The 27142-nt window shown below is 42.2% G+C and overlaps 1 protein-coding gene across 1 annotated transcript in view; it reads right to left on the bottom strand.

Moving 5' to 3' along the window:
- The window catches only part of CEP350 (centrosomal protein 350), a 72909-nt gene that overhangs the window by 34744 nt on the left and 11023 nt on the right, over positions 1 to 27142 (bottom strand). Inside the window, exons 3-19 of the mRNA XM_084266459.1 lie at positions 26592 to 26635; positions 25750 to 25864; positions 24873 to 25005; positions 22055 to 22671; positions 21423 to 21533; positions 17724 to 17837; positions 14136 to 14279; positions 12655 to 13307; positions 11873 to 11994; positions 9342 to 10402; positions 7874 to 8027; positions 5765 to 5928; positions 4407 to 4596; positions 2717 to 2937; positions 2438 to 2601; positions 1700 to 1810; positions 1322 to 1453 (exon numbers count right to left, since the gene is read on the bottom strand). Of these exons, the coding sequence (XP_084122585.1) occupies positions 1322 to 1453; positions 1700 to 1810; positions 2438 to 2601; positions 2717 to 2937; positions 4407 to 4596; positions 5765 to 5928; positions 7874 to 8027; positions 9342 to 10402; positions 11873 to 11994; positions 12655 to 13307; positions 14136 to 14279; positions 17724 to 17837; positions 21423 to 21533; positions 22055 to 22671; positions 24873 to 25005; positions 25750 to 25864; positions 26592 to 26635 (4250 nt within the window). The remainder of the gene's footprint in view (positions 1 to 1321; positions 1454 to 1699; positions 1811 to 2437; positions 2602 to 2716; positions 2938 to 4406; positions 4597 to 5764; positions 5929 to 7873; positions 8028 to 9341; positions 10403 to 11872; positions 11995 to 12654; positions 13308 to 14135; positions 14280 to 17723; positions 17838 to 21422; positions 21534 to 22054; positions 22672 to 24872; positions 25006 to 25749; positions 25865 to 26591; positions 26636 to 27142) is intronic.

Here is a 27142-nt window from a genome sequence, read left to right as displayed (position 1 = left end):
AAACTTCAAGCAAGATGGGAGATGAAAGCCTTACACAAAAGTTGTCTGTTTCTTGGTCTTTAACCGAGGCTTCACTACCTGCTACCAACAACCACTGCATGTATCTCAGACACCTGAGCTTTTCTGCTCCTATAACCATGCCTGTCTATTGAAAAACTATTTAAAATTTGTGTATTTGGCAGGGCCCAGAACTGGGGCTGTTCAGCCTTGACAAAAGAAGCCTGAGAGGGGACCTGATTGGTGTTTATCAGTATCTGAAGTGTGGAACACAGGGGGAAATGGCCAGCCTCTTCTCAGTGGGCTGTGGGGAAAGGACAAGGGGTGTTGGCCTCAAGTTGGAGCACAGGAAGTTCTGCACCATTATGGGGAAGAACTTCTTCCTGGTGAGGGTGAGGGAGCCCTGGGACAGGCTGCCCAGGGGGTGTGGAGCCTCCTTCTCTGGAGATATTTCATCCCCATCTGGACACCTCCCTGTGTGACCTGTCCTAGGGACCCTGCTTTGGCAGGGGGTTGGACTCCATGAGGAGGTCCCTTCCAACACCTACGATTCAGTGATTTTGTGAAATACATCAGTATTACTCTGCAGTTCTATTACCTATCAAAAAACAGATTGGCTGAGCACCAAAATGTGCATAAATTGTGAAGGGACAGTTAAACTCATACCCATCCACCTTCAGGACTCCATCCCATAACCCTAATCCCCAGTCACTGTGACTGCTAACCTACGAAGAAGCAAAAGCATTTTTTTGGTTACTGTGTTTCCTATCTACGTTTTGGGAACAAGTATAAAAACTGACCTAAAACTGAAAATAATAAATATTCACTGTTATACAAGAAGGATGAAGGCTCAAAAAAAGAAAACTTCCAAGCTCTTCACCAAGATAAGAGCTCTGCTGAAGATCCTTCCCCCTCCTTTTTTATTTGTTGGTCCCCTACCTTCAACAGAAAGCAAAATCACAATTTCCCTGCTTTTCTAATGTAATTTGGATATGAAACAGGTACAGGATCAACCTCTGATGGAGCACAACTCTTACAAATTAAAGATATGTTAACTATCATCAATCTCTCTTGGAAGAACAAACTTCTTAGCAGTTCATTAACTGGAAGATCATAACAGCAGCGAAGAGGGATTTAAGGCTGCTGACTGACTTCTAAGTAAAGATGCCAGAAGAGCTCCTTTGAAGTCATATCATTTGTCACATGATGAAGGTGAAGAAGCAGCACTGAGAATGACACTGAACAGAGAACAACATAGAGGCAAAGAAGCGTTCAAAATACTGCTGCGATGAGAACAACTTTTTCCTTGTCCTGGGGACTTCACCTCACAGATCTGGTGAGCTGTATCTGTAGTGAGAAAAGCAGTTTCTACCTGTTTGGCTGCAGCCCTGCATGGAGTCTCCTGCAGAGTCTCCTGCCGTGACTGGACCAGATGCTGTAATGACTCGGCATGGACCTGTGCAGGAAACACAGACAGTTCAGCTCTCCAACGTTTCCTGGCTATAACAGCTACAGTTTCATTTCTCCAAATCTGGTGGGGAAAAAAAAAGTTTGAAATTGGCCCCCAAGAGCTTTTTTCCCAGCTATATTAAACCCCTTCACCACCACTTGTTCACAGCTTCAAACTAATACTTGTAGGCACGGACTTACTTACAGCATTTTGCCTCTTACACACTCCACATTTTTTGAAGGGCAGCATTACCTGAGCTGCCTTCTGCCTTGCCTCGTCCAGCTGCCTCTGAGTTTCTAAAGCTTCTTGTTCTGCCTTGATTTTCAGAAGAGCTAAGTCCCGTTCGTGGCGCTGCTGCTGTGCCTAAAGATCAGGAAGACAACTTTTAATTGTGCAAGTTCATTGTAAATGCCTTTTTTTCTCTAGCCACTGGATGAAGCTACCTCTGAAAAATACAGATCTACTCATGGTGCCTCTTCTGCTGAAGCAAAAAACTTTCAGCCTACCAACCAACCCTCTCCTGTTTTAAATAGCTAGTAAAACAATACCCATTTCCCCATACTACTTCTCCAAGATGACTTCTGAGAACAATGAATTCAACAAACTATGGAAATTTCAAACAAAAATGTCATTTTCATGGGGTAAGAGAAATGATCTGGCCTGACAACAGCGCCCTGCACAGCACTGGGATCCAACATCAAACCCAGCAAATAACCAAGTTTTTATATTACTGAAGCACACAACCAAAGCAGTGATTCCAGCTAAGGACATAGTAATGACACACATCCCAAAGTCACCAGTTCCTTGGTGTCAACTTAAAATAAGAAACATAGCAGACATTATCCTAAAGACTGACATCCTCAGAGATGCTCCATCATGCCCATTACGATTTCTCCACACTGCCACCAAAAGCCTGGCATGCTCGAATTAGATTTGTTCTCTTGCCAAATAAGAAAAGAAGTTTAAGACAAAGAAATATTTCTCCATTACCTTTAGAATCTGAGCCAAAGAAACGCTCTCCTGCTGGGCAAGCGATATGCCTCGTACTCGTTCTACATCTGAAAGCTGTCGCACAGACTCCTCGATTGCACTGAGGTAGTTCAATTCTGCTGACAAACGATGCTGCAGACCAGCAGGGGAGAAGCGGAGGCATCCTGCGGGATAAGACTCACCAGTCAGCTTCCACAGACTCCAGTACCCCACAGGAAAATAAAATAAAAACTGAAAGTCTAACAGCTCTGGGATTAGTATGGCTTTAACAAAACTCACCGCTTCCTGGGGCTGGTCCTGCTACAGATCTGCTAGTTCCCAGGCTCAAGTCAGAGAAGGCGATGTTAGGCTTCAGCCCTGGTGCTGCACTTCCTGAAAAGCTGGCAGGTGACTTGACTCTTTCTGCTGTATTGCCTGTAGAATCAAACTGCAGCATTTTCTGGGAACTGGGAGATGGGGAAGAAGTCGGCGTCTTCTGGGATCTTCCCTTGTCTGAGAAACTGACGGTGAAACGAAAGAAGGAAGGAGTCACTACTCTCTTATGGCCTGCCGTTTGATAGGAGTAATGCAATAATCTAGTTCTTCCATTTCTATATACTGTATGCAAAAGGCACGGACTCTTATGGTGTCTCCTTTGTGAAACAGTCTCCTGAGATGGGTTTTGTACCTCTATTCCAGCTTAGAGTTAAGTTTTTAGAGCACCCTATATTTTCTCAAAGTATTAAACCTTGTGTGCGCACACACACACAAACTAACAGAGCATCTACATGCCCTGGAACAGGCTACCTAGGGAGGTGGTTGAGTCACCGACCCTGGATGGGTTTAAAAAAAGGGTAGATGAGGTACTTAGGGATATGGTTCAGCATAGGACGGGAATGGTTGGACTTGATGATCTCAAAGGTCTTTTCCAACCTTGTGATTCTGTGTGATTCTTCACAGCCAGACAAGCAGTTTCAATGCCTCCTCTTAGGAACCTGGCATATGAAAGTCAAAATACAGTCTGAATGTGCATTTATGCATCTGTTTTGAGAGTCAGAGTGAAGAGCTTTGTTTTACCTACAAAAAACTGTGGCAACATTTTGATAGGAGATTACCCTGAACTGCATTTTTAGAAAGCAAACGGGTTACTATCAGTGCGTGGATGCAACTGAATGTGATAAGCCATGACCTTGACTTTCCATCTCTTTCACCAAGTTGCAATGAAATGCATGAAGGCCAAAAACTTGACTTTAACAGTTAGTAAAATCCTACAGAAACTTTCTTCTTAAGGGAAAATTTCACACATCTCATCCTAAACATACAGAAAATCATAGACACTTCTAAAACGTTATAAAGCTGAAGAGGATTAACAGCATAATCAACAGAAAATAAAAGACTGCATTCAGAGCCAGACAGAGAGAGGGCACAACAGGAAGAGGAATTTTTCTCTTCCTTTACGTGCTTTTCTCAGGTGTAATTCATCTCTTAAATAACATCAGCTCAGAGCAGCACAGGCTTATCAGTATCAATTGTGCAAAAGTCTAGCCAAAAATGTCTGTGTATCCGACTGAAACAAGCAAGGTGATGGCAAGGTTGACCAGCAATTCCCCCCAGCACACACACACACACACACACACACACACACACACACACTTCTTACAGACCCTTTGTAGATGTGGAAAATGAAAATTGTCTTTCAATGCGTAAGGTACTGAACCTGAGAGGATGCCAGTTATCCTTACAAAAACAGAAGGGACATTTGGGGGAGGAATCACTGTTTTGTGTTTTCTCTTACTACAGCCACCTATTTTGGGCTTTCACATTTAAAATAAAGGGGAAGAGATGTTTTCTGCATGCCCATCTTACTAACATTTGATCATTTCTGTAACTTTCTTATTGCGTATCCACAGACATGACCATTTCAGATAACATGCCATACCACTACCGAGCCGAGTTGTATTTGCACACAGACCTAGAAGGTTCCCATTACCTCATGAGGGAGTGTCCAGACAGGTTTTCCAGTGTGCTGTCCATATCTGGGTTCTGTTCATGATCTTTGTTAGAAATTCTGCTACTCGATAAGGATTTCTTTGCCTGTTGGGATCCCCACTCTAATTCAGATAACATTTTATCTTCTTCCACAGAGAAGTGTTGAGAACTTCCACTGAAAGAGTCCAACCCTGAGATGCAACAACATTGCCAGAAGTTTACATTTGGCATTCAGAGTGTGAATATCTTTAGCCATCAGTAGCCCTGAAACAAATGACTATGAACTTTTCTCCCCACTTAAAGACGTTTTTGAGTTAGAAGTCTAAAAACCCAACAAGCAAGAAACCCAGATTTGGCAGGAAATTAAGTTCTCCGTTGCCCACTGTGTGCACTGTCAACAAAACTGATGTTCAGCACGTTATCAGTTTAAATAATGAAAACAAGCATTTGAATCTTCAGTACTGAAAACCAGAATAAATTTTGAACAAACAGGAATAAAGGTAACTCTTAATGCCCAATCTTATTTTTCTCATCTTTTTATTGACTTTAAATCTCGCTTTCCCTGATGTCATCTGTTGCTTATATAGCAGGAGTGTACTAAATATCAAGCTTTTGTTTTAGTAACATACTAAGTGACAAGTGAAAGGACAAGGGGAAATGGGCTCAAGCTGCACCAGGGCAGGGTCAGATCAGGTGTTAGGAAAAAGTTCTTCACCGAAAGAGTCGTGGGGATGTGGAACAGGCTACCCAGAGAGGGGGTTCAGTCACCACCCCTGGGTGTGTTTAACAGACAGGTAGATGAGGTGCTCAGGGATATGGTTTACTATAGGACAGGAACAGTTGGACTCCGTCTTTTCCAAGGTCTTTTCCAACCTTGTGATTCTGTGATTCCGTACAAGTTACAGTAGGAAGAAATGTACTTATTAAAGATGAAACATATACAGGCAAACCTGTTGTCACCTTCATAAATGTGACCACAACCCAGATTTCTCAGTGGCCTATTGGAACTTCCTCAGTACGAACTTCTGAGGATAGATCCCATATGATATTCAAATTAGTTGATTTCCTAGAAGGCTGGTTTAGGAAAGAAAATGTTTTCAATACTATTAATAATCTCTTGCCTGTGTCCCTTCAGATGACTGAAATGAATCTAATTATCTTCTGACTTTATTTTAAGGTCAGAGAATAATCAGAGTTTAAAAAAAAAATCATGAAAGAATCACAGGAGTGGGTAAATAAATCTTGTTACCGGTATTAGATTACAGTTTGTACCTATGTAGAAAGACTGCAATTTTCATATCAGGAAAATCCTAAAACCTGCTTGGAAAGAAATGCCCTACAGTCCAGTCCTACACTTACGTTCCTTCTTCCCTCTCTTTTTAGAGGAAGCAGATGAACGAGAAGATGCTGCAGACCGTGGTCCAGATGAATGCTGAGAAGCAAGCTCTACAGATCGGTGTTCATGGGGAGATTTCCTACTAGGAACTTCTTCCTGAGTGCTGGAATTACTGCTGCCAGCAACACTAAAAAGGAGCACATTGACAGTGATTAACCGCAGACTTCCAACTCTCACGTTACACCGTGCAGAACAAATCCACCACACTTCAAATCAGAGACAGATAGCAAAAACTACCCTGATTACCCCATATAGAGAAGCACTGATTTTGAGACTAAAATTGTGATGGCTAAAACACCAATAAGTTTGACATGACAGTGAACATACCAATACACACTTCTGATAAGATGAGGCAGTAAAAGACGGGTAACAACCACCTTAACACTGCTAACCACTAAGAGCTATTTGACTACAGACATGAACAACAAAGTTCCCCAAACATGACTATACCTTATATAAGCTCTGGGCACAGATATATCATCAATAAACTGCTAGAAATATGAGTGATTACCGAGAAAGGGTTACAAAAGATTTGCAAATATGGGGGTGATGCATCATATACTAAATAATACCAACAGAAGACTTACCAACAAGTTTAATCAGAAACAAAGCATTTTTTGCAGCCAATGTTTTCAGCGTGCAAAGTGCCTTTTACCTCCCTCTCTTCTGAGGTGAAGTACCACCAATATAAACCTATTACTCATCATCTTCCCCCAGGTGCCCAAAAGATGATTACAAAAGACAGGCCTTGGGAAATTCAGGAAGCCACATGAATTCAAGAGTAACATGGAGATTCGGGATATAGGAGTCAAATTTTAGTTTGTTCTAAGTGTTCTTACAGACAGCTTATGTACCCATCTCTAAGCTTCACCCAACCCATACTGAAAGCAATTACAAACTCAGAAATTTTTGAAGGTATTGTGACACTTTCAAATCTCTTTTCTTTTTTCCTAACTTACAAAGACTAACCAACCAAGTATTGCAACACCAACGCAAGCTGGAAAAGTCATTTTCACCTGACTGCAAAGGGGAAGAACTTTGCCTGACGCTACCTGCCAGACTAAAGGAGAACAAAAATCAGACAGCACAGGAATCATAGAATCATAGAATTACAGAGGTTGGAAGGGACCTCAAGAGATCATCGGGTCCAACCCCCCTGCCAAAGCAGCTCCCCAGCTCATACTGCACAGGTCAGCGTCCAGATGGGGCTGGAATATCTCCAGAGATGGAGACTCCACACCCCCTGGGCAGCCTGTCCCAGGGCTCCCTCACCCTCACTGGGGAAAAGTTCTTCCGCATGTGGGTGTGGAACTTCCTGTGCTCCAACTTGCAGCCACTGCCCCTTGTCCTGTCTCCACAGACACTGAAAAGGGGCTGGCCACTTCCCCCTGCATTCCATACTTAAGATATTTATAAACATTAATAAGGTCCCCCCTTAGTCTTCTTTTCTCTAGGCTGAACAGCCCCAGCTCACTCAGCCTTTCCTCATAGGGGAGATGCTCCAGGCCCTTAATCATCTTCGTAGCCCTTCTCTGGACTCTCTCCAGGAGATCCCTGTCCTTTTTATACCAGGGAGTCCAGAACTGGGCACAATACTCCAGGTGGGGTCTGACCAGGGCAGAGTAGAGGGGGAGGATCACCTCCTGTGACCTGCTGGCCACACTCCTCCTGATGCACCCCAGGATCCCACTGGCTCTCTTAGCCACCAGTGCACACTGCTGGCTCATGGCCAACCTGTCACCAGCCAGGACCCCCAGGTCCTTTTCCACAGAGCTCTTCTCCAGCAGGTCATCCCCCAGCCTGTACTGATACAAGTGGTTATTCCTTCCCAGGTGCAAGACTCTACACTTGCTTTTGTTGAATTTCATCTGGTTTCTCCCTGCTCAGCTCTCCAGCCTGTCCAGGTCTTGCTGAAAAATGCTTAATCTTCGTGTCTTAACCATACAGACAGCTATGTTAACTGCAGCATCCTGGTATTACAACACAGTGTATCAAACGATATCCAGCCCATTCTGGAACCAATTTTGTCAAAATGCCTATTGTTTTTCACATGAAGCCTAACACACAGTTACCTGAGGTCACGGGCAATCTTTTTGTCTGTTAAAGTGCCACTTCCCTGCGAGGAGGCGAAATCATCTTCATAAGAAACCACACTCTCTGGAGGGCTCAGGGAAGGGAGTAACGGGCGCAGGAGGGCAGACCCACCGTTCGACCTTTCATCAAACACTGAAGTGTGGAGAAAGGGAAAAGATCAAAATGATACCAAACACATCAAAGGGGTAATAACGCTGCAGGAACAAAGATGCTCCCAACCATGAGTTACACAGATTTCCTTCCAAACACAAAAGCCATCAGGAAAACTACAGCAGAGCCATCTTGTGGCAGCTTTAACACAGCATAACAAGCAAACTTTCTCTTATGGATAAGTTACCGAATACTCTACTTCATTAACACGCTCCAGCTAAAACATTCCTGAAGAGCACAGTGCTAGGGAGCAGAGCTAGCTGCAGGAAATTTAAATACAATCAACTTGAAGGGAAATAAAATGCAAGAAAAAAGAATCAAGGACAAAAATATAGAAGATAAAAATCAACTTCTCAGAAAACACTCCTCAAAATGAGGAACCCACTGGAAGAGGAACAGTATTCATAAAATGGAGGAGAAAATTGTACAAAAACTGAAAATCAAACAAAGCATCCTGCATGAGACACTTATAAAGCACACCCTAAGATACTAACATTTAAAATGGGCTTATCTAAGCAAGACACTTTCCTATGGATACACAAAATCCTTACCTTCCCCAAACCCAGTATTATTGGAGTTTTAATTTTTACACCACTTTGTGACATCATCAACTAAATTGTATCAGCAAAGATGCAAAGGGAAAGAGCACATCATTCATCCTTTGAAGTGACTAATGCTTCTAATAATATAATAAAGCTGTATTATTCTTGTGTAGCAAGCACTCATGTCTATGTCATGAGAGAAATGCTGCGTAAAGCCTGCATTTCATCTCCCTGCCTTAACTGGAACAGGAACAATGTGTTAATACACATAACCTGGAGTGTATATGTGGGGTAAGGGGATGCACACTCCAATCCTGAGGATCTGTTCTCCGTAGTGGAGAGAAGAGTTTCCAAATGCGCCCCAGGCAGTTTAGGTTTAGTGTGCAATTCTGGACTAAATAAATACAAACTTTACATTTGCAATTCCGTAACTGTGGGTGGGTGTCCTTAGAACACACAGCCCAGCATATGAGTTAGTTACTGATCTAGAAATACAGAGCAAATCTAACATGAAAACCAATCTTCTTCCACCCCAGAAGAGTGTGCTTGGGGTTTGTCTTTTTTTCCCCTTAGACAAGAAGGCAAAAGAAGGAAATAATTTATCACCCAAAAGCAAAGTAAGAAAGCCTCACACAGATCCACGTTGGAGACATCTAAATGCACATTCCTTACCTGTGAAGTATAAAGCATAAGGAGCAGTAAGACTGGGAAAAAAGTAATTTACAAGAGCTTTGAGAATTTTTTCCATTTTTACCTTTTCCATGAAGCTGGTAACTTTTTGCAAAGATGTTGATGACACTGTGGGGACTTCCCTTTGCCAGCTCCTCCCATGGCCCCTTGCTGTGTGCACCACTTGTCTGAGTGAAAAGTGGCAAATACTTCTCAGCATCTTTCTGAAACTCCTTCACAGGCTCAAAAGCATTTCTCTCCCGAATGCAGAAATCCTTCTCTTTTAATGTCTCCAGCATCTTCAGTGGCAGCTGTCTGTGCTGGCCTTCCTCTTCAGAGAGGCTTCCATCACTCAGGAGAGGCCCTTCACTGATGGAGTCGATGCTGGACTCGTGAGGAATTACAGGTTTGTTCGGAGAGTAAGCCTGTTTTTCACACCCCAGGCAGTCAGTCTGTCTCTTAGGTAGCTGCCCTAGCATCCCCTCGGGTCTGTTAGCAGAGGAGGACCTCATTCCAAGGCTGACTGTAGCGGTATGAGGCCTGATCGTCTCAGGGAGCTTTTTAAATTCACTAAGGTTGCCAATCCCTGGAAGGTTGTCATCAAAGGCTGTATGAGACACACAGGTACCCAACATCTTCTGAATTCTTGCCGAAAAAGCATCTTCATTCTCCTCTCTCACAGGAGGGCTCACAGCCTTTGCCCACCGCCCATCGTCCTGATTTTCTTGCATAAACTCATGGTCCGAGTTCCACATGGTACCATAATTGATACCAGCCCCAGCCAACTTTTTGGCTTCGCTTTCAATTCTGCTAGAAAGGGAAGCAGCTGTAGCTTTCAAAGCTTCAATTCGATCTAATTTGCTCTTATACTGGTTAGCAGTAGGCTTTACCATGAGATTTTGCTGCGCAGCAGCTGAATTCAGGTATGGCTGAGGCATCAAGGTCAGTGATCCCACGGGTGCAGCGTGGCTCCTCCTGCCTGCTAACATCGCATCACACTCCTTCGACAAAAGGTCCATCTGCTCCAGACTCCAGTGCTGGGGACAAGGACCTCCACTTGAGCCCATGAGAGCTTGTGGGTGACAGAGCTGGACTCTTGGGCTCAACCTGTCTGGCTGTACCCAAGGAGGCTCCATCATATCACTCCTGAAAGGAAAAGTCAATATTTAATTTGATGACTTATACTAGTACTGCCATTTTAGATGAAGGTATTGTTGCCACAGATTTATTTTTTCAGCGAGAAATACTTTCTGGCAGAGTCAGAGAGGCAGGGCACAGGACAGCATGCAGTTACAGAATGTTATTTAAAAAATCCCCAAAACACGAACACAGCACCACCCAAATGTGAAATGTCATTTGAGGCATACAGTGTGTTTTAGAGTCATAACACGCTGAGTGCTTTCAGCAGCAGCAGTAAGTCTTTACCAAAAGTTTCCTGACTTCAGGAAGGAGGAGACATTTATTGTTTTACCCAGAATTTCTTAGCCCCAGCCCTCCCCCTGGAGCTGAACCCAGCTCATGTTTCACTGGAGCGGTCCTCACTTAAAGCAGGCATGAAGAACACCTAAAGAGGATGAGGACTGGTATCACAGGAACATTTAAAGTTCTGTAAGACATCTTTTTTATTTCCAGATAACTCGCATTTACAGGGCTGGAGCTCTGCAGAGACCTTCCTTTGCTAACACCACTTGAACACGTTTTGAATACTAGGAAACCTGGAAATTCCCTTGCAAAACATTGCTTCTCTGCTCACTATGAGGCTCTCCAAATAGTCTGTGCAGCCCTTTAGGTCCTATCCCTCCCCTACTATTATTACTTACATTTTACCCTTACGATGTCACACTAAATATTTACTATCACACAGTGTAACAGCCTACTCCATATAAAGGATGATACAGTGTTCTAGCACTTCCTTGGGCTTTTCCAGAAAGGAAATAAATCTCATTGAATTTACAATGTCATCGTGGATTTGACCAAGCTAAGGTACAAATAATGAAGCAAGTATGTATTTAAGATGCAGACATTTATTATATGATTAAAAATTAAGACACACCCCCCATCCCCTTGCACAACCAGGATATTAAGGATATGCGAGAAACTTTATGATAGCTTTTAGTCCCTTTAAATGTCTGGTTAGGCACCTTGCCTTACAGTAAGACTTTGACAATACGCTGAACAATTAAAACCAGGGAAAGCAGCATGAGGGGGAATCGGGAAAGGCCAGTTCCAAGCAGAAGCAGAGGAGTTTGGTATGTTAGAGACAGTAACAGCCGGAATCTGAGACAATAGATTAAACAGAAACAGCGAACAAATCGAGTACGAAAAATCAACAGACACACTCATATGATCAGCTTCTCTTGCCTGGTGGCAATGGCAACACAAAATACATATCCCCTTAGTGTCACCAAAAGCACCACAGCAACCACCTTTCACTTCATTGATTTACAGACTCGCTACATACCCACAGCCAAACTTCTCATACGAGGAGACGTTAGAGTTGCTATGAAGACAGTTACTCTCACTGGAACATGATGTTGGGAGCCTGCTCTATTTTCACCTCTCAGAGATGAAAACTAGTCTATTTCCCTCCCCCTCAAAAGGCCCACAACACCTTACCTCTGCAGTGGCTGCTGCGGTTCCGAAAGTGACATGTCACTACTTGAAGATGCACTGGGGGGACGCTCCTGAGCCTTGTTTTCTTTGTCAGACTCCCCAGATGGCTGATAACCAGGTCTGGGCTAGAAAAATGAAGAGAACCAGAAAAATGCATTTTCAAAAGTCTGCAGGAGTTCAGAAGCTCTTGTCTCATTAAAATCGAAATGAGTTCCATTTCTCCATATTGTATCTCACATTTCCTACCACACAAAGACTTAAAATCAGAAGACATTTATGTTTTTGTCTCAGCAGAATGTACTGGAACAAAAAGCTTTGCTCACATACTGAACACATCAAATTGACATTAGTCATCTACCATATATTAATCTTTTCCCATATGCAGCTTTTGATTAGCAAACTTAATTCACTGCTGATGAAGTTTGTCCACTGATTGACAGCAACTTCAGGAAAAGCTCTTCATTTAACAGTGTGACTGATGTTTACAGTTTTCTTAAGAGCCAGCCTTTATAGCTGCTGTTAGCCAACATCCAGAATTCTGCTTCTATTTACAACAGAAAGACGATTTCCATTCATGTTTCTGGTAGGCCTCGCTGTGCCGAAAAGCATCCCCCAGCAAGGGTGCTTGGCATCACCACCTCTATGTTTAAGCAAAAGCTACGCAGTTTTCTTTGGATCATGTCTCCTAAGGGATAGCCAGACTGGAACAAGCCATGACCTTCCCAAAGAGAGGAGCTATTCCTGCAAACAACCCAACACGTTAAGTTATAGTGAATCAGCTATACCTGTATTTCCTGCACCATAGGCAGCTGAGGTGGCTCTTCTAAAAACGTACGTTCCAGCAATAGTTTAGAATAGGTCTCCTGTAACCGTTTGGCTGCTGACGGCTCCGGCGGAGGCACGTTCTTGCCTTTAGTAAAAGCCTCCTTCTGCTTTCGGTAGAGCTCTTGGAGCCTTTTGTTCTTCTGCTCTGTTGCCTCCTTTTGCGCTTTCTTCTCTTCATTCTGCTTCTTCTTCCTCTCCTCTTGCTGCCTGATGATGTACTGACGAACCTCGTCTGTATCATAGTGACGTTTCTTAGTGATCACCTGAGGCTCCTCGCTGGCAGCTATCTTGTCAGGTTTCCTTTTCGTCGGACTGTGGCTCCTGGCATTCTGAGCAGGTAAAGCAGATTTCGGATGCTGCTTTTCCACATCTTTCTCTTGCTTTGTATTCATGGAATCCAACTGCAAGTCATCGAGAATTCCACGTATCTCCAGGGGCAGGAAGTCCTTATTTACAGAGCCATGATCTTCTGGGTTATCATCCATAAAAGCAGCTTCCAGTTTCTTCAGGTTATTCTCGGACCGGACCTTACTCCTTGACCTCTCAGAACTTCTCGAAGAGGTTTTACAGGTAACATCCAGTCTTGAATCTGAACATGTCCTTCCAATACAGCCTGCTAAAGAATAAGAGTTGTCAACTATTTCAGGTAAAAATCAAATCTAGGAGCTACATGGCATGAGACAGCTGCAAAAGTGAGGATGATGGAGGAGCTCAGATCTCACTGTGAACGTGCTTTTGCTTCATTCAGTGCCGCAGTCTGAGCATAGCAGTCTCTGCTTAGGCTGTGCTCACACCCTTTATACTCTCATCAGCCTCACCTCCTCACAGAGGTAAGTGCACAGCAGCTACAGCCCCATCCTTTACTTGCCCTGTCTGAGATTCTGGATAAATTCTGAAGAGGGCTGGGGACAGAATCAACAATGCACACAGATGATAGATACAGTGTCTGGATGAACCACCACTCTCTAAACCAGGGATGCCCAACCACAGCTAACATGTTACATGCAGCAGCACATCTGGAAAACCTATTTGGCCTGCAGACCTCTTCTAGCCACCCCTTTCCCCACTAGCTTCAAGAGGCAAAGACGGATTGCTGGTGATCCTTTTGTTATTGCAACCTACTTTCCATTTTTTGCAGAGCTCCTGAGCACCTCTGCAGTATGTACTGCCTTGTCAAGTCACCTGGGCAGGGCAGGCTTCCCCAGACACCAAAAAAAGTTCACCATCCACCCAGGAAGAGAGGTTATGCATCCCAAAAGTGGACATGAGCAAAATTCCACCCCCATACCACCCCTCCTAAATCCCAGGTTAAAAGTAGGAGTTGCTTTAATAAGAAGCCAATTACATTCCAGCACAAAGTCTGCTTTATTCTGTGGACATGAAGGGTTATATAATAAATTGTGTAAAATGAAAAAAGACCAGTGATAAAAGTATAACTTACCAGACTTGGAAGCTCTCTCTCGTCCTGTTCTGTCACTAGATACAGCTCTTCTGTCCTGTTCTATTCTGGGAGCTGGACCCAGTATCTTTTTAACCAGCTTTTGTCCCTCCCGCCAGGAGGATGCACTTATTCCATAGTTTCCACCTGCACAGGAAGTAATAAATCAAAGTCACGCACTAGATGGATTTTCCACAACGTGTCAAAAAAGATGCATTTAACACAACTGTTAGTCATTTCTGTCCCGTTTAATCTGGCGGTTACCCAGACCAGCCCCAACAGTGGTGTACCATGGAGACACTCAGCAGCTGCATCACACGACCACCAGAGCTTCACGCCTGCACATAACACAATGCAAAAACCCCAAACATGCTGGAGCACATTAGAGCCCCACAAAAACAAATTTAAAAAAGAAGAAAAAAAGGTCTAAATATATAAGCAAACGTTATTGGTGGAAGAGTAGGAAGGGGAGTATTTGTAGAGGACTGAAAAGAAGCTGTTCATCTCTGCTTAAGTAGGGAAAATAAGGGAAAAAGAATTTAGTGTTGTAATGGTAAGAACAAAAGAGGGAGATAAAACCCAAATCATTTTTGTATCTAGGGAAAAAAAACCTCCCCAAAGTTTTAGAGAATTTTACAGATCGTGACAGGTATCTTGTACGGCGGTTAAAAAATACCAAGTAGCAGTTGTTCTACACTAACTGCCTGTCCTCCAGCTGGGATTCCTGCACTGCGGCTGGAAACAGTTAAAGCTATAACCCTATTAGTTGATACTTAATTCAAGAACAGACTACTCTGGAGGGGACAGAAACCTAATAAAAATGCTAGTAGTATAGGTTTATCGCCCTACATTTAATTAAATGATAAAAAAAAAGGTATGGTGGTATCTTTACCCACTGTGTGGTAGATTAAATGCTACATTTCTTCAACCCACCTTTCATTCCACTAGCTTATTTTTTAGGTATTTATTTATTTGAAATAATGACTTTAAAGACCTTTGGAGAAAAGCATCAGGTAAGAATGAAAAGTATTAATAACCTAATTCAGACCATTTAGCAGCGTTTTACAGCTCCAGAAGTACCTAACCCGACTATGGAATTTGCAGTTGGCTTCTAACCATTCAACTGCAGTTTCCTCCGCCAACACCACTGTGTGAACAAACCGAGACCCTGCTGCAGGAACACAGGACAGACAGACAAAAGGACAACATATTCCAGGCCCTATAAGGCTCCCAAGACGTGGTACCAAGGCAAATCCAAGTGACAGCACACCAACATCCCACCCCACAACTCCCTTTCTTTTCTTTTTGCTATTTTAAAGCAGGAGGAGGAGACCTGTTCAGCCAGAAGCCTGCAGCCCACTCCTCATTCATCTGCTAACAGTACTCCTTGCTGGCATTGTAAATCATCCAAGTATTTTATAAATCTGCCACCTGAAACATGTCACTACAAGCCCCCTTTTAAAAGATGTTATCAGCCCGAGGGGTTCTCTTGCTGAGCTCACTGTTCTCAATTACTTCTGCGTGCATCTAAACCAGCAGTGTAAAGTCTCATCTTCCATTTCAAGTCAGCTGTTTGAATTAAAACACGCTAACAGAGCAGAACATGAGCTGGGGCTATTTATAGCCTTGGCTATGTTAAGCAGTTTCCTATTGCTATGACTGGAGGACGGACCCTCAGGGATATGCCACTTAGATCTGGTTCTTATCGTCTATGGATTTCAGGCCATCATCCTCCACATCCATTATGGTGAATAACCATCGCCATTAGAACTTGCAGCAATCTCTGTGCTCCTCCCGCACGGGGAACAGGCACGAAAGCTGAAGTTAGTTCAGTATCATAGAATCATAGAACGTGTTAGGCTGGAAGGGACCTTTAGAGGTCATGTAGTCCAACCCCCCTGCAGTGAGCAGGGACATCTTCACTAGATCAGGTCACGCAGAGCCCCATCAAGCCTGACCTTGAATGTCTCCAGGGATGGGGCCTCCACCACCTCTCTGGGCAACCTGTGCCACTGATCTACCAACCTCATATTGGAGAGCTTTCTCCTAATATCCAACCTAAATCTCCCCTTTTCTAGTTTAAAGCCATCGCCCCCTGTCCTATTGCTCCATGCCCTTGTATAGTCCCTTAGGTATGAAGTGATCAGCATAGGAAGGAGCAAATCCATGTTTATTACTTAAAAGCATTAGCATTCAGTGCCACACAATATTCCCATGCAGCTTCCTGACAGACAGCATGCAGAAGCACACAGTCACTCTCAAAACTGCTTTGCAATAATTTTTAAAAGCAGCTTTTTTTTCTTAGCAGGTCTTTCTTCAACAAAGTGCTTACTGATTGTGGGTCAATGTAGCAACAGAAAATGTTAAAATGCGCAAATGGGGCTTAAAACTCACATGAATTCAGAGAAATACTCTGTTGTGTGACTGCAGTAACTACTTACTGTGCATGAAAATTAAAAGCAAATACGAAGCAGATGTGGAAATCTTCACAATTCTTTTGTTACAGTATCAAAGATTAACAGGACAGGAAAACTACGAAGCACCAATGGAATTCCCCGTGTTCATTTTGTTTTTTACCATAAGGCACTGCTTTATACTGACCTGCCCACATGACCTTCTCTAAATAATTTTATTTAATGTACACTGGAAACGTCAGACAGCAGTGAAAATAAAATAAAACCAAATCTTAATTAGTAAAAGAAACATTCCCTTATGAATACCAAGATCTGTAAGACTCATCAAGGACCGTGGTTTTTCTTCCACTACCAGAAAAAGCCAAGAATGGGTCAAGCCAGAACTGAAGGTTCAGGACAACAGCAAGTTGACACAGGACAGAGAAAAACCTATGCGACCTGTCCTAGGGAACCTGCTTTGGGGTGGTGGCGGGGGGGGGGGCGCTGGGGATGGACTCACAGAATCACAAGGTTGGAAAAGGCCTCTAAGGTCGAGTCCAACCATACTTGTCCTCTACTAAACTGTATCTCTACCTCTCGATGATCTCTGAGGGTTCCTTCCAACCCTTACAATTCTATGAATTACTAAGAACAATGGCCAAGGAAGGACCAAAGGACCTCCTGTTCTCTGCTTTCCCACTGAGAAATGGTGCAAGAGAACCACTTCTACTCCAGCCCTGGCAGGGCAACTCAGCAAGCCCCACTGGCACCAATTTTAAGATCGGCTCCATTTCCCAGCATTATTCACCAAGGTGCAGGAGCTGGACGGTGCCTGACCACCACAAGCAAATCAGAAGCAGGATCCACAACAAAGCTACGGCTACTTTTTGTAAGCGTTGGCCTAACAGATACCTAAGGATGCCCCACACCCCCCAAGGAACACGCACTCATCAGTTTCCCTAAGGTACGTGCAGCAAGTGGAAAGGCAGAAAATTAAAGTAAACCAGAATAAAAGCACACACAGCCAACTCAACCCCCCAAAACAACACACACATCCCCAGTGCAGCATACAATCTACAAACACGCTACAACAGCACTGTTGCACATCTGACAAGATTTTGAGGAGAATACACTTTAATTTTCCTTTATTTCTGTTAAGGACACGCAATTGTCTTCCCTCTGCAGTAAAGCTAGTCACCTTGTTTGGACTCTGGACTTGACAACCGTGTCAGTTTTTGCACCTTCCGCACTGGTCTGGTTGCTTTTTTCTCTTTGTTTCTCTCACTAGGTTTTCTTTTCACTGTTGAATCCTCTAAAAACAAACAAAAGCCATTAAGCCATATCCCACAGGAAAGAACACTGAATAAATAACAAGCTTGCTTCAACATTTACCTTGAAAAAGCAGAACTTGGAGAAACACAACAAAACTCACTGACTATTTCAGATTAGACAGAGATATCAATACATAATTGATGTGGTATTTTAAAATCCTCACAGCACGAACAGTTTGCATCAAGTGTTGTTTACCCATGCACTGGAACACAGTCAAGCAACAGCAACACCGTAACAGATCTTTACAAAGCTCATTTTAAATTAAAAAAGAAAGAAAAGTGGATAGTTTGACATGAAATTCTGTTGGTTCTCTTCTACTATGGGTATTACATTTTACAGTATTAACGTTCCACAACAATACATAGTTCCTTCACTCTCAAAACACCAGGGCTGCTGCTTCCATATTAACGCATGGCAGCACATCCACTAGTCCCTGCCAGGATGAAGCATGACAGACATAGCCCCGCAGATTCCCAGAACTATTCTGTATCACCTAAGCCCTCATTTACAACACAGTAAGGTTTTAGGCTTTAGAGAGGCCAGGCACTTCAGAAAGATGAAGTCATATTTTAGCATCTTTTTACATTAGGGCAGAGAACAAAAAGAAAACCTGAGATGTGGCTCCATCAGCACCCCGCTGAGCGGGCTCCCCAGCTGCCTGCAGTACAAAGCAGAGGCCAGCACTGCTGCAGGACAGCAAGCTGCATATGCAGCTTCTGCAGTCTGCACTGGACATTTTCAAAGGCTCCTTAAAGCACTTTTGTTGACACGCTGCAGATAAGGAACCCAATGGCCACGATTACCACTGTTCTCTTCTACAAAGAACGCCATCAGACAACCTAAACCAACCACTGTGTAACCCACTCCACGGGTGGATCTGAAGCTTTATTTAGATGCCAACACTAGCTTTTACAGCCCCTAATTGCAACTGAATCCACTTTCTGACAGACGCCTGTAGGAAGCATCACAGATAGAACAGGTCATACTACGGGATGTGTAAACAGGGTTTTAGGTGACTCTCCCCCTTGATATCCTTTCCTTAAGGGATTTTCCAGTTGCCTTTGAGGCTGACAACAAGCGCAGGGAAGACAAAATCAATGCATCAAGTATCAGAAGCCTCAGTGACTGCATTTGGGGAAATCCAGCTTGCCTCTCACCTCTTTCTGTGCCAGTTCCTTCCTGATACCAGGGAACTGCCAGCTGCTTCCTACTCACTCTATTCATGCTACTGCAATTTTATTCTAGTATGGCAAATCCTGACTATCTTTAAGACAGAATTACTGGAAACTATATAGTACAATACCCTCTAGTCTAATTGCTAGATGAAGACATTTGGTATATGGTCTACGCTTACATGTAAAAATCTTGTTGCAGTACAGAAAATGTTTCTCGAGGTATTAGAGATCTTTGAACTTATTTTAGCACTAGAAAATGTGGAACAGTTTTGATGTAACTGACTGTATACACTCAAAACGCCATGTGCTGTAACTTTAATACAGAATTAATATGCAGATAGATAATCCGACAACCTAAAAATACATTTATACTATCTATTAGGTGCAGCACCAGCATTTGATTACTTGGAATCAGCTATCCAACATAATCTTTTCAGGTCAGAAAGGAGACACGTTCCATGACAGCTGTTCTACGCATGGCACCAGGACAGGAGTATGGGTGAACACACGCATAGCTCCTTCCCTTTGTAGACACAAGTCTACTGAACACCAGCCAAATGTCTTTTAATTCAACCTTTTCAACAAAACTTTTCAAGAATTTGGATTTTTATGTCAAGCTCATGAATCACTTATGCTTGTCAAAACTAAAACTAAAAAATGCTAGCACAGATTAAGTCTTTAGAAATTTGGCACTACTTTCATGGACTGATGCCGAATACAGTATTTGCAAAATAATTTTATGGAAAATAAACGGCTCTTCTTTCCAAACTTCTCTTATGAGTGATTCCACAAGAATTCCTCAGTAACTTGTCAAGTTGTACAAGCAAAAGAAAACTGAAGTGTAATAAATTCCACGCCAGCCACTATACTATCAGGATACAGACACCTACAGATTTACAGTATCATTGCTTTTGCCCGTGGTCTTAAACGTCTTGACCAATGGGAAGAGTTCTTTTTAATATGCACACGCTTAAGCTGCAAAACTACAGGTTCTCAGGGGATTTAATTTTCCAGTCTCTTCCTTTTCACTCCTCTGATCTCCTTCCCCTCCACTAACTCAGCCAGTCGAAAGCAATTCCACCTTACAGTGCTCCACTGCATCCAGCCTAGCAAATGGAAAGGGACACTTGGGCATCCCAGCTGCTCACCCAGAGAAAAGAGCTGCCAATGGTACTACAGTTTTCCACAGTGGAAAATTAATAAAGCCTGGTTTTTGGAGCAGTACCTTTGAAGACATAAAGCATGTATTTACTGACATGGTCTTTTAGCAGCAAGCCACTACACAGCACGCTTTAAACTGAGCAAAGGTGCTCAGTTTAAAGCATCACAATACTGTGTTGCTAAATGAGCTGATCACCTCAAAAAGATCCTTTTTTTTCTTTCCTGTCTTGCCAATTTGCAACAATGATATTTAACATTTTCCAAAAGACCATTAAGCAAAGACAAACCAGTACCAGTTTTCTAAGCTTTTAGCATTCCCTCCTATGCCTTCATGTGGAATAAACCCCAGAAGCAATGTCCTGTTAACTTACGCCTACACAGTTACGCAGTCTCCCCTCCCATGTCCTACCCAAGCCTTATCAAATCAAAGGTGAAAGAGTTGTAGGGGAAATAAAATCAAGATTATTTAAAAGGTTTCTTAAATCTGCTTCTGGTCTACCTGTTCTCTCCCTCCTCGGGGAATCCAGGGAAGGTCCAGACTGCTAAAGAAAGCCAGGTATACATATCTCTGAGACACAAATTTCCCTGAGAAATTCAAGACTTGGATAATTCTGATATAAAGCAGTAAAGTACTATGAGTTCAGGGATATCAATCCATGTAATGCCATATAACCTCACCACCACACCCTTTTACTACCTACTCCATCTAAAACAAGTATTCCCAGAGCTTTTCCACAGCAGATGCTGACAACATCATATTTTAGGAAGAAGAATTCAGGCTTCAACATGCTTGTGGATGCATGTTTAACAATGTTAAAAACAGGGAAAAAAATTGCTCGTGAGATAATACAGGTTTCATCAGAACAGAAGTAGCTTGGTTTTGTCCTTTTAAACAGGAAATTACAATAATTCATGCAAACACATATAAAGCAGTTAGAAAATTAAACAAAAAATTATTCTAATGAAGACTTTTTGTTTGTTTCAAGTAAAAGCCATCAATTGATTCTTCTCAGCATTGGTTTTCCATAAAAATATTTTAATGAGAGAATGGGGAGAAGGACTTAATAATACGTTTTAGTGTTTGACAAGTTACTCCTGCCATGAAGAGAACAATATATTTAATATTCATTGCTTCATTTTTTTGATTTCATGATGTTATAGACTTGTACAAAATTGATCTCTCTGCCTCTTAGAGATAGTTGTGTGGCTTATTTCAGTTTGTGTCTCACCTGTTAACTGGAGTGCTATGTCTCTATACAGCTCCCGACTAATATGAAAATCCTCCTTGTGCCAAATCTTTCCATCTGGAGCGCAAATCCTTGTTTCAGCAGGATTGAAACCTGAAAGTAACAATTTGAGAGGTTAAAATAACTGCATAGAATGTAAGTAACCACCCCTTCCACCCCGAAAAGCTTCAATTGCCAAGAAAGAAAGGAACTACTGGAATTTCTAATGCTAAATTATAAGAAAGCAATATCAGTCTGCCACTTGCTCACAGTTGAATAAACAGTGGACTGGGTAAAGATTATTAAAAATGTGAAAGACTTTCACAATCAGGACAATGTTGCTAAGCCCTGGGACCATAAAAAAGCTTACTGAAATAAGCCCAAACACCAACATAGCGAGCTTCTTTTTTAGAGTAATTTGCAATAGTGAGGAAGAATTTCAAAAGAATCCAAATCTGTAAATTGGCCAGAAATTCTTTTCTTTCTTGTCCCCATCTTTGATCCAACCACACCAACCACTCCCACATTGCCTAAACACATCCTGTCCACACTTTGACAGGTCACTAAGTGGACTGAACTCCACTCTTTCACCATGTATATATAACCAACAGGGAGGGGATTCTGCATCTCCATACCTCTGTAGGATGGGGCAGCAGGTGCAGCTGCCACTTTCCTGACTTTGGGAGTCACCGTGTGTTCCACATTTGTGATCACAACAGCTTGCTCAGCATATCCTGAGTGCTGCCCTCTGCCACCTAGCTCTTCAGCATGCTCCCACTGCTTTCGAATCCGCTCCTTCAGCTTCTCCAGCTTAGCATCATGCTGCCGTCGCTTCAAGATTTCCAGCCTATGAGCACTAGAAGTACTCGTGGCAGATGGGGAAGACACTTTCAGTTCACTGTCTTGGGATGCATTGCTCTGAGGAGTCCTAGTGCTACTCTCATCTCCTCTGGAGTCATTAGATTTCTCCTCTTCCAATCTCGGAGGTGTTGCAGGCTTAAGAAATGCCTCATTATTCTGCAAGGCATCAATTGCTGGTCGGTCATTCAAATACCTAACAACAGTCTCATCTGCAGTAGAAGAACACGGGCTTTCAAAATCTCTGCTGCGCAGATCCTGCTCATCTCGGTCATGTATCATACGACCTGTTACTTCAGTCTTCCCTTCTGCTTCGCTCAAGTCCAAACTAGAGAGCAGCTGCTTGGCCTCAAGTTGGCTAGAGCTGTGGTAAGACAGAGAACTATATGTATCCCTGATGTAACAGATGGGGAAAAAAAGGTCATTATCAGAAACACAACTGAAGGACCTTCTAGCCCAACAATCAGCATGTTCATTAACTAAAAGAATGACTTCCTGTACCTTAAATGAACCTTACCTAAAAGTCAAGTTCTTTTAAAGTTTGATCACCACACATTTAATAGCATGAGTCTGATGAAAGTGAAAGAAGTTTCTGTTCAAAACTTCATTTTCTGCACTCTGTGTCTGAACAGAACTACGAAGTTGAAAAGCTGAAATCAGGGCGTGTAGAAAATCAGCCACTAGTAACATCACCCTTCAACTTAGAGAAGCTTTAAACAAAATCCGTGTGTAAAATTTGAATAGCATAATTAAGATAGGTTCTATAAAACAAGGCAATGCACACATTCACAGCTCCTCAACAGCGCATTCATTATCTGAGAAAACAGATAAATGTCACCAAAAAACCCCGCCTTGTATCAGAGCATTAAAAAGCCAAGCCCCTGACAAGAACTTCAAGAGTGAACTAACTGGCTGTGTCTTAACAAACATAAAGCTGCCCAAGAGCTTAGAAATTCGACAAACTAAGGATCTCGGAGCATTTTTTCACAGAAAACCAGACTGTATATCTGAACAGACTCATGGTACATACGCTGTTAGGACAAAAAAAGTGGTTAATATTTTTACTGATGAGGGGCTGAACATAAGAAAATCTGGCACCTAAGCTACCAGAATTGCTTCTTCAGCAAGTGTGTTCAAAGAACTCATTTAAGTCAGGTCACAACACCGTACCTGTGAAATTGCCTACCTCTCCTTCTCTGGAAGCACACTCCCACTATATACTCTAGGAAACTTTTATGTTGATTGGTAATGATGAGTGGTTTAATTGCACAGAATTTCACCAAAAGCCCATCTACACACCCACACAGACTGTTCAACCCATTATTCTGGTTTGGTTTTCCTATGCACACTTTAAGCACTGACTACAGGCTGTTCTCAGAGAAGGAGCAACGTGTTAGCACAGCAGCTCTGACATTAATCTCCAAATTAATAAGCCCAATGCCATGTAGTCATCTTACTGTAAGAAAGCTATTCTTTTTATTCTTTTTTGATTTCATATAATGGCACAAGGCTAGCTGCATTCTTTTTCTTGTTTTCCCTGATGTGTGTTAAATTTACTACGTGCTTTTTAGAAAAATTAACCAATGTAAGTTATTCCTGATAAGGTAGACAACAGACCTGTTCAATGAATAAAACTGACCTATGATTACACAACTGATCCAAACCAGCCACCCACGCCACAAGGAAGGAGAACCACCTCATCAGTGAGAAGAAGCAGAAAGAGAGACCAAAACTCAGGTGTTAGGATAACTATTAATAGTGATGCAGTGGAATTAAAAAAAAATACCACTGTCCCAACTTCACTGTAACCAGTCAACAGCAACTTGACTTCACTGGAAGAACACTGAGGAAAACAAATGCCGAGTATGCATTAGAATCCAATAAAAAACTATTACCAAGGCAAGAGAGCTCTTCATCAGGGATGTTTCTGCAAGCACACAAGGAACTGAAGAAGTTATGGTAAAAGTCTTCTATGCTCTGCTGTTACAGCAAGTTATAACTAGTTCATTTCTGCTACAGCTTCTTTCTGAAAGCTTTTGAGGTATCTTGTATCTACTACAATACTTGATGCAGACTAGGAACAACAGGTTTTCCCTATTTTCCTTTATTCCTCACACCCCATCATGTTCTATGGCCTGTGGTAACTCACGTCACTTTTTCTCCTAGATGCAGCTGGTATTATTTGGGTTTCTCACACAAAAACTGAATATATCTTTAGAACTAGGTGTTCTTGCTCTACACTGTCTTACTGTAACACACTAGGGAACATGTGCTGAAGAACTAATGAAACAAAGTTGGAGAAGTATGAGGAAATACTCCTTTTGGTCCCTGTCACTGAAACTAAATACCTATCAAACCTGTCAGGTCACTGAGGCTACATCAACTTGATGCTCTGGCCCCATTTCAGTACCTTTGACTTCAATCTCATACTCACTGAACAAAACATCAAGTTGTAACCTTTCTGAGTAAGGAAGACCTTTCTGCCCGACGCTGTGTGCTGCTCATGTGGGTGGATGAAGAAAACTAAGTTGTCAAAACCATCACTACTAGCTTAATTCTGGCCTTAGCGTTATTTTTCTCTGTCCCAGCACTAACCTGTACGAAGCCAATGGTTCACGAAATTCCACACGATTGCTTTTCTTCACGTTGCTTTCAAGAGTGGTCGCTCGAAGAGGGCTGCGTGAGGACTTCTCCTTGCTCAATTTATTTTGGCTGGAGGATCGGGAAGCTGAAACAGAAACCAAAGAATCCCCTATGTGCCAATCTCTCCAGAAAGAGGCAGTTCCTGGGACTTGGAACAATCAAAACCACAGTTTTTCTTGGGTTCAAGCACTACTCTAAAATAGCACTTAAAAGTACTTTCTCTCCTTTTCAACAAGCTTATTTCAACAACTAGGAGCAAGGCACTTGAAACAATTACTGTATTTAAAGACAGATAATAATGCTTAAACATTAATTGTAATTAAATCTGTGAAATTTGACTCTGTTGCCACTAGAGGTCGATCTGGCTGTTCTTCTCCGGCGGCACACTACCGGAACACTCAAAACAGTATTTAAAAGGAGGGCTTATATCCTATGAGCAAATGCTTTCCTTAAAGAAGCATCAGATTTAGCATTCTATCAGGGTATAACAGTTGACAAACATTAAAAAATACAAAAATCCAGTGCAGTATAAAGACAGGCACATATAATTGTTATCCAACTCCTCCTCCCTAAAAACATAGTAGCAGAACGGGGTAACAACTGCTCTCTCAGAGCATGGGGAAAGTCATGTCATTCCCTTTAACCAAGTGACTACGAAAGCACTTTCCTTCCTAAGGGAAGAAAATATTACTTTCTTCTAGGCAATCAGACTTTCATTAATAAATATCACAAACAGGAGACAACCTGGGGGCAGGGAGGAGAGATCGAGTTTTCCCCGAATGCAGAGGCTTCGCCCTGCCTTACATGCGACATCCTCAATAATACATACCCTTCCTGCTTATTTTCCTGCCAGCACTAGCAGAGGGCTTCTTGGCATCCATGATGGAATCGAAGACAGCCGTGCTGGTGGGAGCTATTTCCAATTTGTTCTCTATGTGACGGAGCTAGAATTGGAAGATAACACCAATTAGAAAATAATTTTTGTTTTTTCAGCTGCAGGTTTCTCCCCCCTCCCCTGTACGTGACAAATATTTTTCCTCATTGTCATAAGAACAGAACTGCAGGCAAAAATAATTTCACAAGGCTGATGTTGCAAAAGTGTATAGCCTCATGGCCAGAAACTACCTCATACTATGAAGTTTTGTTTAGAAACAGTATCTAAATTAGGGTTGGTTGCAAAGCGTTGGTTGTATGGGAAAGAGCTCAATTCCCCACAAACCCAAGCTGTTTGACTTCACTGAAGCCAGGTTTTAGAAACTAATGTGCTACCTCGAGCATCTAAGTAAAGTTCTCACATAAAGACAGCAATTCCAGTGCTTAAAGTCAGAAAATTATGAAACACACCAGTTTCTGACCGGTTTGGGTAAGCAAGGGAAAGCTATTTTTTCAAATTTTCAGAAAAAATTATTAGTGACCACTTTCTTAATACAGACAGGTACTACTAGACTCAAGATTAAGTTTACTGGGGCAAAAATTTCTTCTACTGTGTGTGTACAACTTCAAGATACAACAATGTTTAACATGCATGTCCTCCAACTGCCTGCCCTATTTTCAACTTGTTTAGCTAGTAAACATTGAGCAAAGTGATACTTTGGATAAAGCATTTTTAGCCATTAATTGATTTGAAAAGGAGTAAGGGGAAAAAAAAAAGGAAACAAAATCAGTACTTACAGCAGCCTTAGTCTGAGAAAAAGTAGCCCATGCTGCCGTTAGATCTTATGGGGCAGAAACAAAGAAATAAATTTCTCATTAGTACACCGAAAACAATGAAATAAAGTGTTGCTTCAAAACAATTTTCACCGGCTCACTCATCAAGTCCTTTTAATGACTCTGTTCCAGCCTGTAAATTGTCTCTATGAGAAGCTGTTATAAGTCAAGACTTATCATCTTAATAGAGCAATAAAGTATTTAATATAAAATTTAATGAGTTCACTAAGTTAGGCTGAATGCATTATTACACTTGAAATCAAATCTCCCATATACTACAGAAGATGCTTAGAAGATAAAGTCAAGCTGGTTATCTATCCCAAAACATTCCACTACATCACAGTTTAACTTCTTTCTATTCCTCTTCTATTTTCTTCTCCAGTACACTAGGCATGAACACACAGCCACTGAAAAGACTCTACTCCAAAGCTCTGAACATGTGCATTCTGAATGGTAATTGTTTTGAACTCTGCACCCTACAAACAAAACAGAAGCAATGTTTGTGAAGAACAAGC

This window comes from Gallinula chloropus (assembly GCF_964237585.1).
Source record: "Gallinula chloropus genome assembly, chromosome: 6".
NCBI lineage: Eukaryota > Metazoa > Chordata > Aves > Gruiformes > Rallidae > Gallinula > Gallinula chloropus.
This window is presented reverse-complemented; position numbering and strand designations above follow the sequence as displayed.